Raw genomic sequence first — 12,386 nt, forward strand, 5'->3', positions numbered from 1 at the left:
GGGGGGGCTAGCAGGACTGTTTTTTGGGGGGTTCAGAAAGTATTCAGACCCCTTGACTTTTTCCACATTTTGTGACATTACAGCCTTGTTCTAAAATGTATGAAAAAAAAGTTAAGCAATCTAGACACAATACCCCATAATGACAAAGCAAAAAAAGGTTTTTAGACATTTTTTTTTTTACATTTTTTTTTTGTTGCTAATTTATTAAACAGAAATACCTTATTTACTTAAGTATTCAGACCCTTTGCTACGAGACTCGAAATTGAGCTCCGGTGCATCCTGTTTCCATTGATCATCCTTGAGATGTTTCTACAACTTGATTGCAGTCCACCTGTGGTAAATTCAATTGATTGGACATGATTTGGAAAGGCACACACCAGTCTTTATAAGGTCCCACTGTTCACAGTGCATGTCAGAGCAAAAACCAAGCAATGAGGTTGAAGGAATTGTCCATAGAGCTCCGAGACATGATTGTGTCGAGGCACAGATCTGGGGAAGGATACCAAAAAGTTTCTGCAGCATGGAAGGTCCCCAAGAACGCAGTGGCCTCCATCATTATTAAATGAAAGAAGTTTGGAACCACCAAGACTCTTCCTAGTGCTGGCCACAAGGCCAAACTGAGTAATCGGGGGAGAAGATCATTGGTCAGGGAGGTGACCAAGAACCCGATGGTCATAATGACATGGTTTCACTGTACCTCTGTGGAGATGGGAGAATATTTCAGAAGGACAACCATCTCTGCAGCACTCCACCAATCAGGCCTTTATGGTAGAGTGGCCAGATGGAAGTCACTCATCAGTAAAAGGCACATGACAGCTCATTTGGAGTTGAAGACTCTAAAGACTCTCAGACCATGAGAAACAAGATTCTCTGGTCTGATGAAACCAAGATTGAACTCTTTGGCCTGAATGCCAAGCTTCACATATGGAGGAAACCTGGCACGATACCTACAGTGAAGCACGGTGGTGGCAGCAACATGCTGTGGGGATGTTTTTCAGCGGCAAGGACTGGAAGACTCAAGTCTGTAATCGTTGCCAAAGGTGCTTTAACAAAGTACTGAGTAAAGGGTCTGAATACTTACGTACATGTTATATTTAAATTATTTTGGTTTTATACATTTGTAAGAGTGTCTAAAAACCTGCTTTTGCTTTGTCATTGTGGGGTATTGTGTGTAGATTGATGAGGGGGGAAACTATTTAATCCATTTTAGAATAAGGCTGTGGAAAAAGTCAAGGTCTGAATACTTTCCGAATGCACTGATTACAGGTGTGTGTGTCTGTATTTAGGGTACCGAGTCGTCTGTTATTTTCAGTGTGAATGTGGTTTAAGGTGATGAGGTCCCTGCTCTTTGAAAGGCGTTTTTCCAGTAAATGTATTTGTGTCGGTGGGCCAAGGAGATAACTCTAGCCTTTGTTTTCTTCCCAACGTGTGTGTATGATGGGAAGTGACTCTCTAGCCCTGTCTTAATGACACCCTAAACCAATAGCCCATTTTCTACTTTACCTATGTAATCCAATATACTAAAGGTAAAGTTTTGGGCGAAATGTGTACATTTCAGACCCAAATGCTCTCACGCATACTAGCCTTGAATAGCATGTCTGTTCATTGTCTTTTGGAGGTAAGGTGAAATGCTGTTATGATTCCTATGGTGTGTTTTTATCCTTATCTTCATCTGGACCCCATCTGGTTTACATCTGGTCACAGTGTATAGGGCCCGGGCCTGCGTGTGTATGTGTAAGCATGTGAGCGTAGGTGAGTGAGGTCGTGCGTGCAACTAGCAAGGACACTCTCTCCTCCAGCTGGATGGAGTTTGCTTGAAGTGCTGGACAGCAGTGATGATGAGGCTTTATGTGTGAAAGCATGTGTCAAACTCATCCCACGGAGGGCCGGGTGTCGGCAGGTTTTCGCTCCTCCCATGCACTTGATTGATTCATTAAGATCACTAATTAGTAAAGAACTCTCCTGGTTGTCCAGGTCTGAATTGAAAGGGAAACCCCCAAAAAACAGTAGACACTAAGCCCTCCATGGATTGAGTTTGACACCCTTGGGTTAAAGTAAGAGAGAATACATCCAGATAACTGAGTATATTCTGTAAGGGGAAACATTAGGGAGAGGGGCAGAGAGACCCTGTGCTGGGGTCCGCTCAATTGTTAAAGGGAGGTAGGATGCTGATGGTGACTGGGTCAAGTGCGCTCATCTCCACTCAAATAGCTCTGGTCTGGAGTGAGTCTGATCTTATGAACCTGACTGAAAGAGAGAGAGGGAGAGACAAAGCGCGAGAGAGAGAAGAGAGAAAGCGAAAGATTCTTCCCTTCACAGACTGAGCCCCTCCTGTCTCATGGCTCGCTTCACTGCTCGCTTCACCTTGCGTAGTCAAGGTCATTACATGGGGTTGTGTGTGTAGGACTCCACGGACCTACTCGCTGGAACAATGGGCCTTGAGCAGTGAGCAGGGTTGAGTAGGAGACGTCTGGCTATCTGCTCCAGAATAATGTTTAAATTACACCTCCGTTAAAGAGACCCTCCGTGAGTTCTATTTCACTGGAGACTGACTGGGGATTCAAGATCAGGTAGGTCCTTGCGGGGTTGACCAATGGCATGTATGTGTGCACGTGTGTGCATACCTCTGTGGTTGCTTGTGTGTATTTATGTTTGGAAACTGTATGTGCTTGTTTGAGAGAGCTGTACAGGAAGCAGGGGCCAATTCTAAATCACCAAGTAGAGGTAGTGGACAGAAGTCGCTACTATGATGAGTGCTTTGGGAGTAGTGGTGTGTTACAGTGCTAATGCATTAGCAATCATCAACAAATAGCACATTTAAAAAAAATTGGGGTTTGGTAATAATAATGTTTGGTGACAAGTAAAGTAGAACAGACAGAGAAAAAGCAAACAAAGGATAAGTCATCATCAAGACAGTTTGAGTTTCATACTCTTGTTTTTATCTTTGCTTTAGGGCAAGAGAGAACTGTTTAAGCCCTGAGGCTATGATTTAATTAGGGGTGTTTTCCGCCACACTAATCCCCAACAAGGGGACCCCACAGGGGTGCGTGCTCAGCCCCCTCCTATTCACCCATGACTGCGTGGCAACGCAGGTCTCCAACTCAATTGGCAAGTTTTCTGACGACATAACAGTGGTAGGCCTGATTGTCAACAATGACGAGACCGCCTACAGGGAGGAGGTTGAGGGCCCTGGTGGAGTGGTGCCAGGAAATTAACAATTTTCAGAAGAAAGTACTTTGTTTCTTGACATTTTGAGCCTGTAATCAAATCCACAAATGCTGATGCTCCGGATACTCAACTAGTCTAAAGAAGGCCAGTTTTATTGCTTCTTTAATCAGGACAACAGTTTTCAGCTGTGCTAACATAATTGCAAAAGGGTTTTCTAATGATCAATTAGCCTTTTAAAATGATAGACTTGGATTAGCTAACACAACATGCCATTGGAACACAGGAGTGATGGTTGCTGATAATGAGCCTCTGTATGTCTATGTAGATATTCCATTAAACATCAGCCGTTTCCAGCTACAATAGTCATTTACAACACTACACTGTGTTTCTGATCGATTTTTATTCATTTTAATGGACAAAAAAAGGGCATTTCTAAGTGACCCCAAACTTTTGAACGGTAGACATTGCTCGTTCTGTAATTTCATAATTTCTTTCTTTTTAGATTTTTAGACTATGTGTGTATTGTCTTGTATTGCTAGGTAATACTACACTGTTGGCGCTAGAAACCCAAGCTTTTCGCTGCACCTGCGATAACATCTGCAAATCTGTGTACGCTAAACTTTGATTTGATTTCTATGGTGCAGACCAGAGTTATGTTGTTTATCTTGCTGGAATCCTACAGGACATAACGTGGCACAAAGTCAAGGGTTCTCTTTCGCCTGACATTTCAAAGATTTTTAGAGTATGGCCCAATGACGTGTCAGCATATTCCTTGTTGTTTTGATCTAGACTGACTCTGGTTGATTTTAGTTGATTTTAGTTTTAGGATTATGTTGGAGATTAAAGACCCTGTCCTCGAGATCTCCAGAACAAGTCCTCCTGAGACAATTTGTTTTGTCCTGGGAAATCTTCGATTGGCATTGAACCAACTGAACCAGCCTGCACTGAATTGTACTCTTTTACTGCCCCCAAGTGGTTGTAAAAGGGTACAACTTTGTTTGGAAAGTTAGAAAACGTCATATGTGAACTAGCTGCTACCAGCAGTGAACAGGCACTACCGTTACAACAAGTAGCTTTATCTCTATCCGCTGGACTCAATGCTTCACTGCATTTCCAGCAAATGGAAGGGAGGGGCCCATTGACTCTATGTATGGTATAGGGAGGAACCCAGGACATTCTTGTTTTGTACCAAACCCTCTTGAGAATTGGGAACATATAGTTCTATTGCTGTAGCATTCCTCGTCTGAATTAGCCTGTTTACACATTCCCTTGCTGTAGTCATGGAGCTGTCAATCTCTCAACTCATCATTTAGATGACACTTAAGAGGAGGTTTAGATTGATGTGCTTTCACAGTAGGCTACATTGTCTTGACCCTTGTAAAAACAAAATGGGGTCCAACCGCTCTCTGTGCCATGGTCACATTTGGGCCAAGGTTACATCTTGCCAGGGGGCATCTGCAGCAAAACCCCATGGTAATCATAGATTTTCTTCTCTACGGGAGTGATAGCGTGATGCGTGCCGTGTCAATTCGCTCTGTTCAGACTGTATATGAACAGTGTATTCTACATATTTAAACCAGGCTTACCGGGCTGTCAGAAACAAATTGACACATTAAAAACAACCTTTTGTTTTGAATGTAATGCATACTAGTGTCAACTCTTAGAAACAAAACGCTATCTGTAACTTAAAAGGTTTCTTTGGCGGTCCACATAGGATAATCCTTTGAGGAACCCTCATTGGTTCCAGGTAGAACCCTTTTGGTTCCAAATAGAACTGGTTTGGGTTCCATGTAGAACCCTTTCCACATGAAACCCAAATTCTACCTGGAACCAAAAAAGGTTCTCCTATAGGGACAGCCAAAGAGCCCTTTTGTCATCCTTTTTATCTAAGAGTGCAGAATCATGTAAGCCTAAAGCTTTTCGTCAGTCTCGTTTGACAGCAGTCAATGACCTAAGCGTACTGTACGTACCTTATGGTACTTTGCATTGTGTGATCTCTATGCTCAAGTGAAGTCACATTCCATGACATGTTAGAACAGAACAAACGCGAAACTGTTTGCCTGAAACCAGGGATAACTCCTCACGGCATGGCTACACCCATTCAGTCTGTACTCCTCTGTTTCGATAGGGGATGTTTTTGATGTAGTGTGTGGAGCAGGGGAAGAGGCTGCTATTTCCATGCCTGTGTCACCCCCCCCCCCCCCCCCCCCCCAGTCAAAAAAATACCCCAGGCTCACTTTTCCAATTCCTGTTTTCTGTCGCTGCCATCGTTTTTTTCTCCATTGCCTTGTTCAGTCCCCTCTGGTGGATCTGTCAATAAGCCAGTCATGACAATGACACGTGGAATTTTTCATTACCTTTCCCCAGGGCACTATATAGTTCACTACCCATGCCTCTTTTCCACTCTTGTTCACACCCTCTCTCTCTCTCTCTCTCGGATTCTCTCTATTTGTTCCTGTCCTGTTCAGACGAAGCCTGCTGTGTTCCCTAGCTGTCTGTACTGCTGTTTAGCGAGAAGTAGAGCTGTTTAGCATTGAGCAGGACAACGTGTGACCACGTAGAACAGTCTAGGGCTGTGTGTAGGGCTGTATCAGCAGGGCACAAGGGCTGTGTTGGGCTGGCAGAGGTAGGGCTCTCCCATGGCCTACCCTCAGTGCCCAGCCCCTGGGTCCTACACCATGGTCATCATCCCTCTCCGGAGCAGCCTCTACAGTCTTGACGCCCTACGCTTCTACCTATGGGTGAGACCTGTGTGTGTGTGTGTGTGTTGATACTTATCAGGGGCTTCAGTTTGACAGATTCATAGGTAAAATATGCTGGCGTGAGTGCACACCGTGTCTCTGTCTGACTGACTGACTTATTGCACCGTACAGTATGTTCTGAATATTACCAAAGTGAGTGTATCAAGACAGGAAGGCCGGCGTGTGCATTTCACATGGTCTTATTTCACATAGGATTATGTAGAGAACTGTAGCTGCGATTATAGATAGCCAGTGTCTGTTAGACATGAAATGAGAGAGGGAGTTACAATGAGGCAATCAATTCCAAACTTCGTAGACACAAGCTACTGTATTGAGTTTGTATTGAGTAACACCAGCCAATAGTATCAAATCAAATCAAATGTATTTATATAGCCCTTCTTACATCAGCTGATATCTCAAAGTGCTGTACAGAAACCCAGCCTAAAACCCCAAACAGCAAGTAATGCAGGTGTAGAAGCACGGTGGCTAGGAAAAACTCCCTAGAAAGGCCATAACCTAGGAAGAAGCCTAGAGAGGAACCAGGCTATGTGGGGTGGCCAGTCCTCTTCTGGCTGTGCCGGGTGGAGATAATATCAGAACATGGCCAAGATGTTCAAATGTTCATAAATGACCAGCATGGTCAAATAATAATTATCACAGGCAAAACAGTTGAAACTGGAGCAGCAGCACGGCCAGGTGGACTGGGGACAGCAAGGAGTCATCATGTCAGGTAGTCCTGGGGCATGGTCCTAGGGCTCAGGTCCTCCAAGAGAGAGAAAGAAAGAGAGAATTAGAGAGAGCATACTTAAATTCACACAGGACACCGGATAGGACAGGAGAAGTACTCCAGATATAACAAACTGACCCTAGCCCCCCGACACATAAACTACTGCAGCATAAATACTAGTACACTCCAGGTTCTCTCTGGATCTTCATTACACACATAAGGCTACACTCTTACATTTTTGTCATTGCTTAAAATGACTCTATTCACTCCTTGTTTCATGAGGTAGTTCTAGTGTCATGGATACAGATCCATGTTTAGTCTTCGAAAGGCAGAGCAGCAGGACTCCATTGCAAACAGCCACCCCGATGACAAATTCCCACATGTTTAGTCCAGCTCCTCACAGCTTCCTGGCAAAAGCCTCAATATAGTATTACAGTCGCACAGTAGTAGGCGACTCATCTACGCTTTATTTCCATATCCAACACAACATACTTGTAGCTCTACCAACTTCCCTTTCCAACACAAATCTCCTATATGGAAAATAAAGCTAATTGAATTTGAATGTTGCCTAAATCTCACTTCTTGTTGTCTCAGATTAAGAGGTTAAAGAACTTGGAGAGGGAGCAGGACTCTCTGTGGACCGGGCTGCAGGTTCTGGAGCGAGCCCGACTATGGTACCGTCATAGACTGGAGAACAACAGATCCAGGCAGGCTAACGTGCGCACCGGGGCTGGAGCTAGGGCAGAGGTGTGGGGAGGAGAAGTGAGTTACTACAGGGAGATTGTCTATCTGTGTAATACAGAGATACAGAACTTCGCAAATGGTTCTCCATATTGGCACCAAACAATAAAACGAGCAGTCTAACTAAAATTTGAAATGGGAATTTTATGCCTTGGAAACTAATGCTGAGCTTGCATATTCTGTATATACAGTTTAAGTTGGAAGTTTACATACACTTAGGTTGGAGTCATTAAAACTCGTTTATCAACCACACCACAAATTTCTTGTTAAATCAAATCAAATGTATTTATAAAGCCCTTCTTACATCAGCTGATATCTCAAAGTGCTGTACAGAAACCCAGCCTAAAACCCCAAAAAGCAAGCAATGCAGGTGTAGCACGGTGGCTAGGAAAAACTCCCTAGAAAGGCCAGAACCTAGGAAGAAACCTAGAGACGAACCAGGCTATGAGGGGTGGCCGGTTCTCTCCTGGCTGTGCCGGGTGGAGATTATAACAGAACATGGCCAAGATGTTCAAATGTTCATAGATGACCAGCAGGGTCAAATAATAATAATAATCACAGTGGTTGTCGAAGGTGCAACAGGTCAGCACCTCAGGAGTGAATGTCAGTTGGCTTTTCATAACCGATCATTCAGAGTATCTCTTACCGCTCCTGCTGTCTCTAGAGAGTTGAAAACAGCAGTTTTGGGACAGGTAGCACATCCGGTGAACAGGTCAGTGTTCCATAGACGCAGGCAGAACAGTTGAAACTGGAGCAGCAGCACGACCTGGTGGACTGGGGACAGCAAGGAGTCATCAGGCCAGGTAGTCCTGAGGCATGGTCCTAGGGCCCAGGTCCTCCGAGTGAGAGAAAGAAAGAAAGAATTAGAGTGTTCTTAAATTCACACAGGACACCGGATAAGACAGGTGAAGTACTCCAGATATAACAGACTGACCCTAGCCCCCCGACAAATAAACTACTGCAGCATAAATACTGGAGGCTGAGACAGGAGGGGTTGGGAGACACTGTGGCCCCGTCCGACGATACCCCCGGACAGGGCCAAACAGGCAGGATATAACCCCACCCACTTTGCCAAAGTACAGCCCCCACACCACTAGAGGGATATCTTCAACCACCAATTTACCATCCTGAGACAAGGCCGAGTATAGCCCACAACGATCTCTGCCACGGCATAACCCAAGGGGGGACGCCAACCCAGACAGGAAGATCAAGTCAGTGACTCAACCCACTCAAGTGACGCACCCCTCCTAGGGACGGCATAAAAGAGCACCAGTAAGCCAGTGACTCAGCCCCTGTAATAGGGTTAGAGGCAGAGAATCTCAGTGGAGAGAGGGGAACCGGCCAGGCAGAGACAGCAAGGGTGTTTCGTTGCTCCAGTGCCTTTCCGTTCACCTTCATACTCCTGGGCCAGACTACACTCAATCATATGACCCACTGAAGAGATGAGTCTTCAATAAAGACTTAAAAGTTGAGACCGAGTGCGTCTCTCACATGGGTAGGCAGACCGTTCCATAAAAATTGAGCTCTATAGGAGAAAGCCCTGCCTCCAGCTGTTTGCTTAGAAATTCTAGGGACAGTTTGGAGGCTTGCGTCTTGTGACCGTAGCGTATGTGTGGGTATGTACGGCAGGACCAAATCGGAACGATAGGAAGGAGCAAGCCCATGTAATGCTTTGTAGGTTAGCAGTAAAACTTTAAAAATCAGCCCTTGCCTTAACAGGAATCCCGTGTAGAGAGGCTAGCACTGGAGTAATATGATCAAATTTTGGGGTTCTAGTCAGGATTCTAGCAGCCGTATTTGGCACCAACTGAAGTTTATTTAGTGCTTTATCCGGGTAGCCGGGAAGTAGAGCATTGCAGTAGTCTAACCTAGAAGTGACAAAAGCATGGATACATTTTTCTGCATAATTTTTTAACAGAAAGTTTCTGATTTGTGCAATGTTATGTAGATGGAAAAAAGCTGTCCTTGAAACAGTCTTGATATGTTTGTCAAAAGAGAGAGAGAGATAGTTTTGGCAAGTCAGTTAGGACATCTACTTCATGCATGACAAAAGTTATTTTTCCAACAATTGTTTACAGACAGATTATTTAACTCACAATTCACTGTATTACATTTCCAGTGGGTCAGAAGTTTACATACACTAAGTTGACTGTGCATTTAAACAACTTGGAAAATTTCTGAAAATTATGTCATGGCTTTAGAAGCTTCTTCTAGGCTAATTGACATCATTTGAGTCAATTGGAGGCATACCTGTGGATGTATTTCAAGGCCTACCTTCAAACTCAGTGCCTCTTTGCTTGACATCATGGGAAAATCAAAAGAAATCAGCCAAGACCTCAGAAAAAAAATTGTAGACCTCCACAAGTCTGGTTCATCCTTGCAAGCAATTTCCAAACGCCTGAAGGTACCACGTTCATCTGTTCAAACAGTAGTATGCAGTATTAACACCATGGGACCATGCAACCATCATACCTCTCAGGAAGGAGACGCATTCTGTCTCCTAGAGATGAACATAATTTGGTGCAAAAAGTGCAAATCAATCCCAGAATAACAGCAAAGGACCATGTGAAGATGCTGGAGGAAACAGGTACAAAAGTATCTATATCCACAGTAAAACGAGTCCTATATCGACATAACCTGAAAGGCCGCTCAGCAAGGAAGAAGCCAGTTCTCCAAAACTGCCATTAAAATGTCAAACAACAGTTTGCAACTGTACATGGGGGCAAAGATTGTACTTTTTGGAGAAATGTCCTCTGGTCTGATGAAACAAAAACAGGATTGTTTGGCCATAATGACCATCGTTATGTTTGGAGGAAAAAGAGGGAGGCTTGCAAGCCAAAGAACACCATCCTAACTGTGAAGCACGGAGGTGGCATCATCATGTTGTGGGTGTGCTTTGCTGCAGGAGGGACTGGTGCACTTCACAAAATAGATGGCATCATGAGGTAGGAAAATTATTTGGATATATTGAAACAACATCTCAAGACATCAGTCAGGAAGTTAAAGCTTGGTCGCAAATGGGTCTTCCAAATGGACAATGACCCCAAGCATACTTCCAAAGTTATGGCAAAATGGCTTAAGGACAAAACAGTCAAGGTATTGGAGTGGCCATCACAAAGCCCTGACCTCAATCCCATAGAAAATTTGTGGGCAGACCTGAAAAAGCATGTGCGAGCAAGGAGGCCTACAAACCTGACTCAGTTACACCAGCTCTGTCAGGAGGAATGGGCCACAATTCACCCAACTTATTGTGGGAAGCTTGTGGAAGCCTACCCAAAACATTTGACCCAAGTTAAACAATTTAAATGCAATGCTAGCAAATACTAATTGAGTGTATGTAAACTTCTGACCCACAGTGAATGTGATGAAAGAAATAAAAGCTGAATAAAATCATTCTCTCTAATATTATTCTGACATTTCACATTCTTAAAATAAAGTGGCGATCCTAACTGACCTAAGACAGTGAATATTTACTAGGATTAAATGTCAGGAGCTTAAATGTATTTGGCTAAGGTGTACGTAAACGTCCGACTTCAACTGTATATGTCTTTACAAGCTAACAAGTGTCGTTAAACCGTACAGTCGATATTAAACTTATCCCTCTGTACAGGGGGTGTCATCGTGCCTCCTGCGTTCTCAGATCCAGAGGGTGAATGGATCTTTGGGTAGTCTGATGATTGAGCCCAACGTAACCAGCTGTCCCTCCTCTCCGAAGAGGGACGGGGTCGAGGTATCAGACAGTGAGCTACGGTGGCAGAACATGGTACTGGTACAGGTGAGAGAGAACCCCTTTAGTATCTTTATCCTTGATCTCCAACCCTGGTCTTGGAGAGCTAACGGGTGTGCTTGCTTGTTTATTTCACAGCCTAGCACTAAAGCATCCTCCTTCAGTTCTTTTGATTCATGTGAGTGGGTAGATTAGGTCAATTTTTCCTATGTTTTATTTTGGCAGGAGGTGAGCGAGAAGAATTTTCAAATCTCCCTGTTGGAGCTGGAGAGAGACCGCCTTTTGCAAGAGCTGAGTGTGCATCTAGGTGTGGAAGTGTAGTGGGCATCCTGACTGAGTTATTTGAGTTTGTACATTGCCATCAAGCCCATTTCACTTTTATCACACATGAGCGCACACACGCGACTGAACACCACTTCATAACTCTTCAACTAAAGTTATTCCAATCTATGTCCGGATTTCATTGTCTCTCATCACTGTAAATATGCTTGTAAAATAATAATTCAATATACTGTATGTACAAAGACTGAGTGTGTTATTGTCTTGTTTTCTTCAGTCCTGTTGGCTGAATAACCAGGCTGACATGTAGGATTATCACCTCAGGCTCGTCCTCAAATTCCAAACCTATATGCAAATGCCAAGTGGTTTTAGCCTAATTATGTTTGTCTGTCATGTACCGCCTGTGAAACACAGAGCAACACCAAACATCCCCAGAAGGGGGCGGTAGACCCTCAGCTATGGTGAAAAGTGAAGGTGAATTCAGCATGCATATGCTGCAGTTCAAAATCTACAATCAGAACATAAGCAGAGACAAACTATAATATTTAGATGATTGTCAAGTTATATATATATATTTTTTAAAGAGATTGAAAAGGTGTCTCCAAGTACACTGCAATCTGATACACCAACTCCTTGTGCAGTAGATTTGTCGCTAGTACCCTGCCAGCACCCTGTACCATCTCTGTCAACATTCATCATAGTTCACATTTCCGCCCCAAGCCTGTGAGGTTTCTGTCGATACACGTTACCACTCCTCCGCTGGTGGTCCCGCACTGATGTTACCTCAGCTGATAAGACTTATCTATCCTCTCTATCACTGACACATGGCTGGCTCGCACACACACACACACACACACACACCTCACGAGGATAAACACACTAAGACAGCCATGCCCTGCACTCAGTCTATTTGCACAAACACTATCAGACTAAATATCATTCCCCTGTTCCATTCAGTATAGTGTGGCTGTATGCTGGCTTTTATGGGCTATCATGAACAGGA

At 44.0% G+C, this 12,386-nt stretch overlaps 1 protein-coding gene across 1 annotated transcript; it reads left to right on the forward strand.

The window, feature by feature from the left end:
* The first annotated feature begins 2,339 nt into the window (after nucleotides 1-2,339).
* On the forward strand, nucleotides 2,340-11,630 carry LOC115133737 (suppressor APC domain-containing protein 1-like). Its single transcript, XM_029667223.2, has 4 exons — nucleotides 2,340-5,909; nucleotides 7,231-7,398; nucleotides 10,988-11,152; nucleotides 11,330-11,630. Exons 1-4 carry the CDS (start codon nucleotides 5,808-5,810, stop codon nucleotides 11,423-11,425), a joined length of 531 nt encoding a protein of 176 aa, XP_029523083.1. The 5' UTR covers nucleotides 2,340-5,807; the 3' UTR covers nucleotides 11,426-11,630.
* The last annotated feature ends 756 nt before the right edge of the window (nucleotides 11,631-12,386 follow it).

Source organism: Oncorhynchus nerka, linkage group LG8 (assembly GCF_034236695.1).
Source record: "Oncorhynchus nerka isolate Pitt River linkage group LG8, Oner_Uvic_2.0, whole genome shotgun sequence".
Taxonomy (NCBI): Eukaryota; Metazoa; Chordata; class Actinopteri; order Salmoniformes; family Salmonidae; genus Oncorhynchus; species Oncorhynchus nerka.

Coding starts and splice junctions, on each gene's coding strand:
- LOC115133737 (XM_029667223.2), top strand. CDS start 5,808: ATGGCCTACCCTCAGTGCCCAGCCCCTGGGTCCTACACCATGGTCATC. Junction 5,910..7,230: donor CCCTACGCTTCTACCTATGG/GTGAGACCTGTG, acceptor TTGTTGTCTCAG/ATTAAGAGGTTAAAGAACTT. Junction 11,153..11,329: donor AGAACATGGTACTGGTACAG/GTGAGAGAGAAC, acceptor TTATTTTGGCAG/GAGGTGAGCGAGAAGAATTT.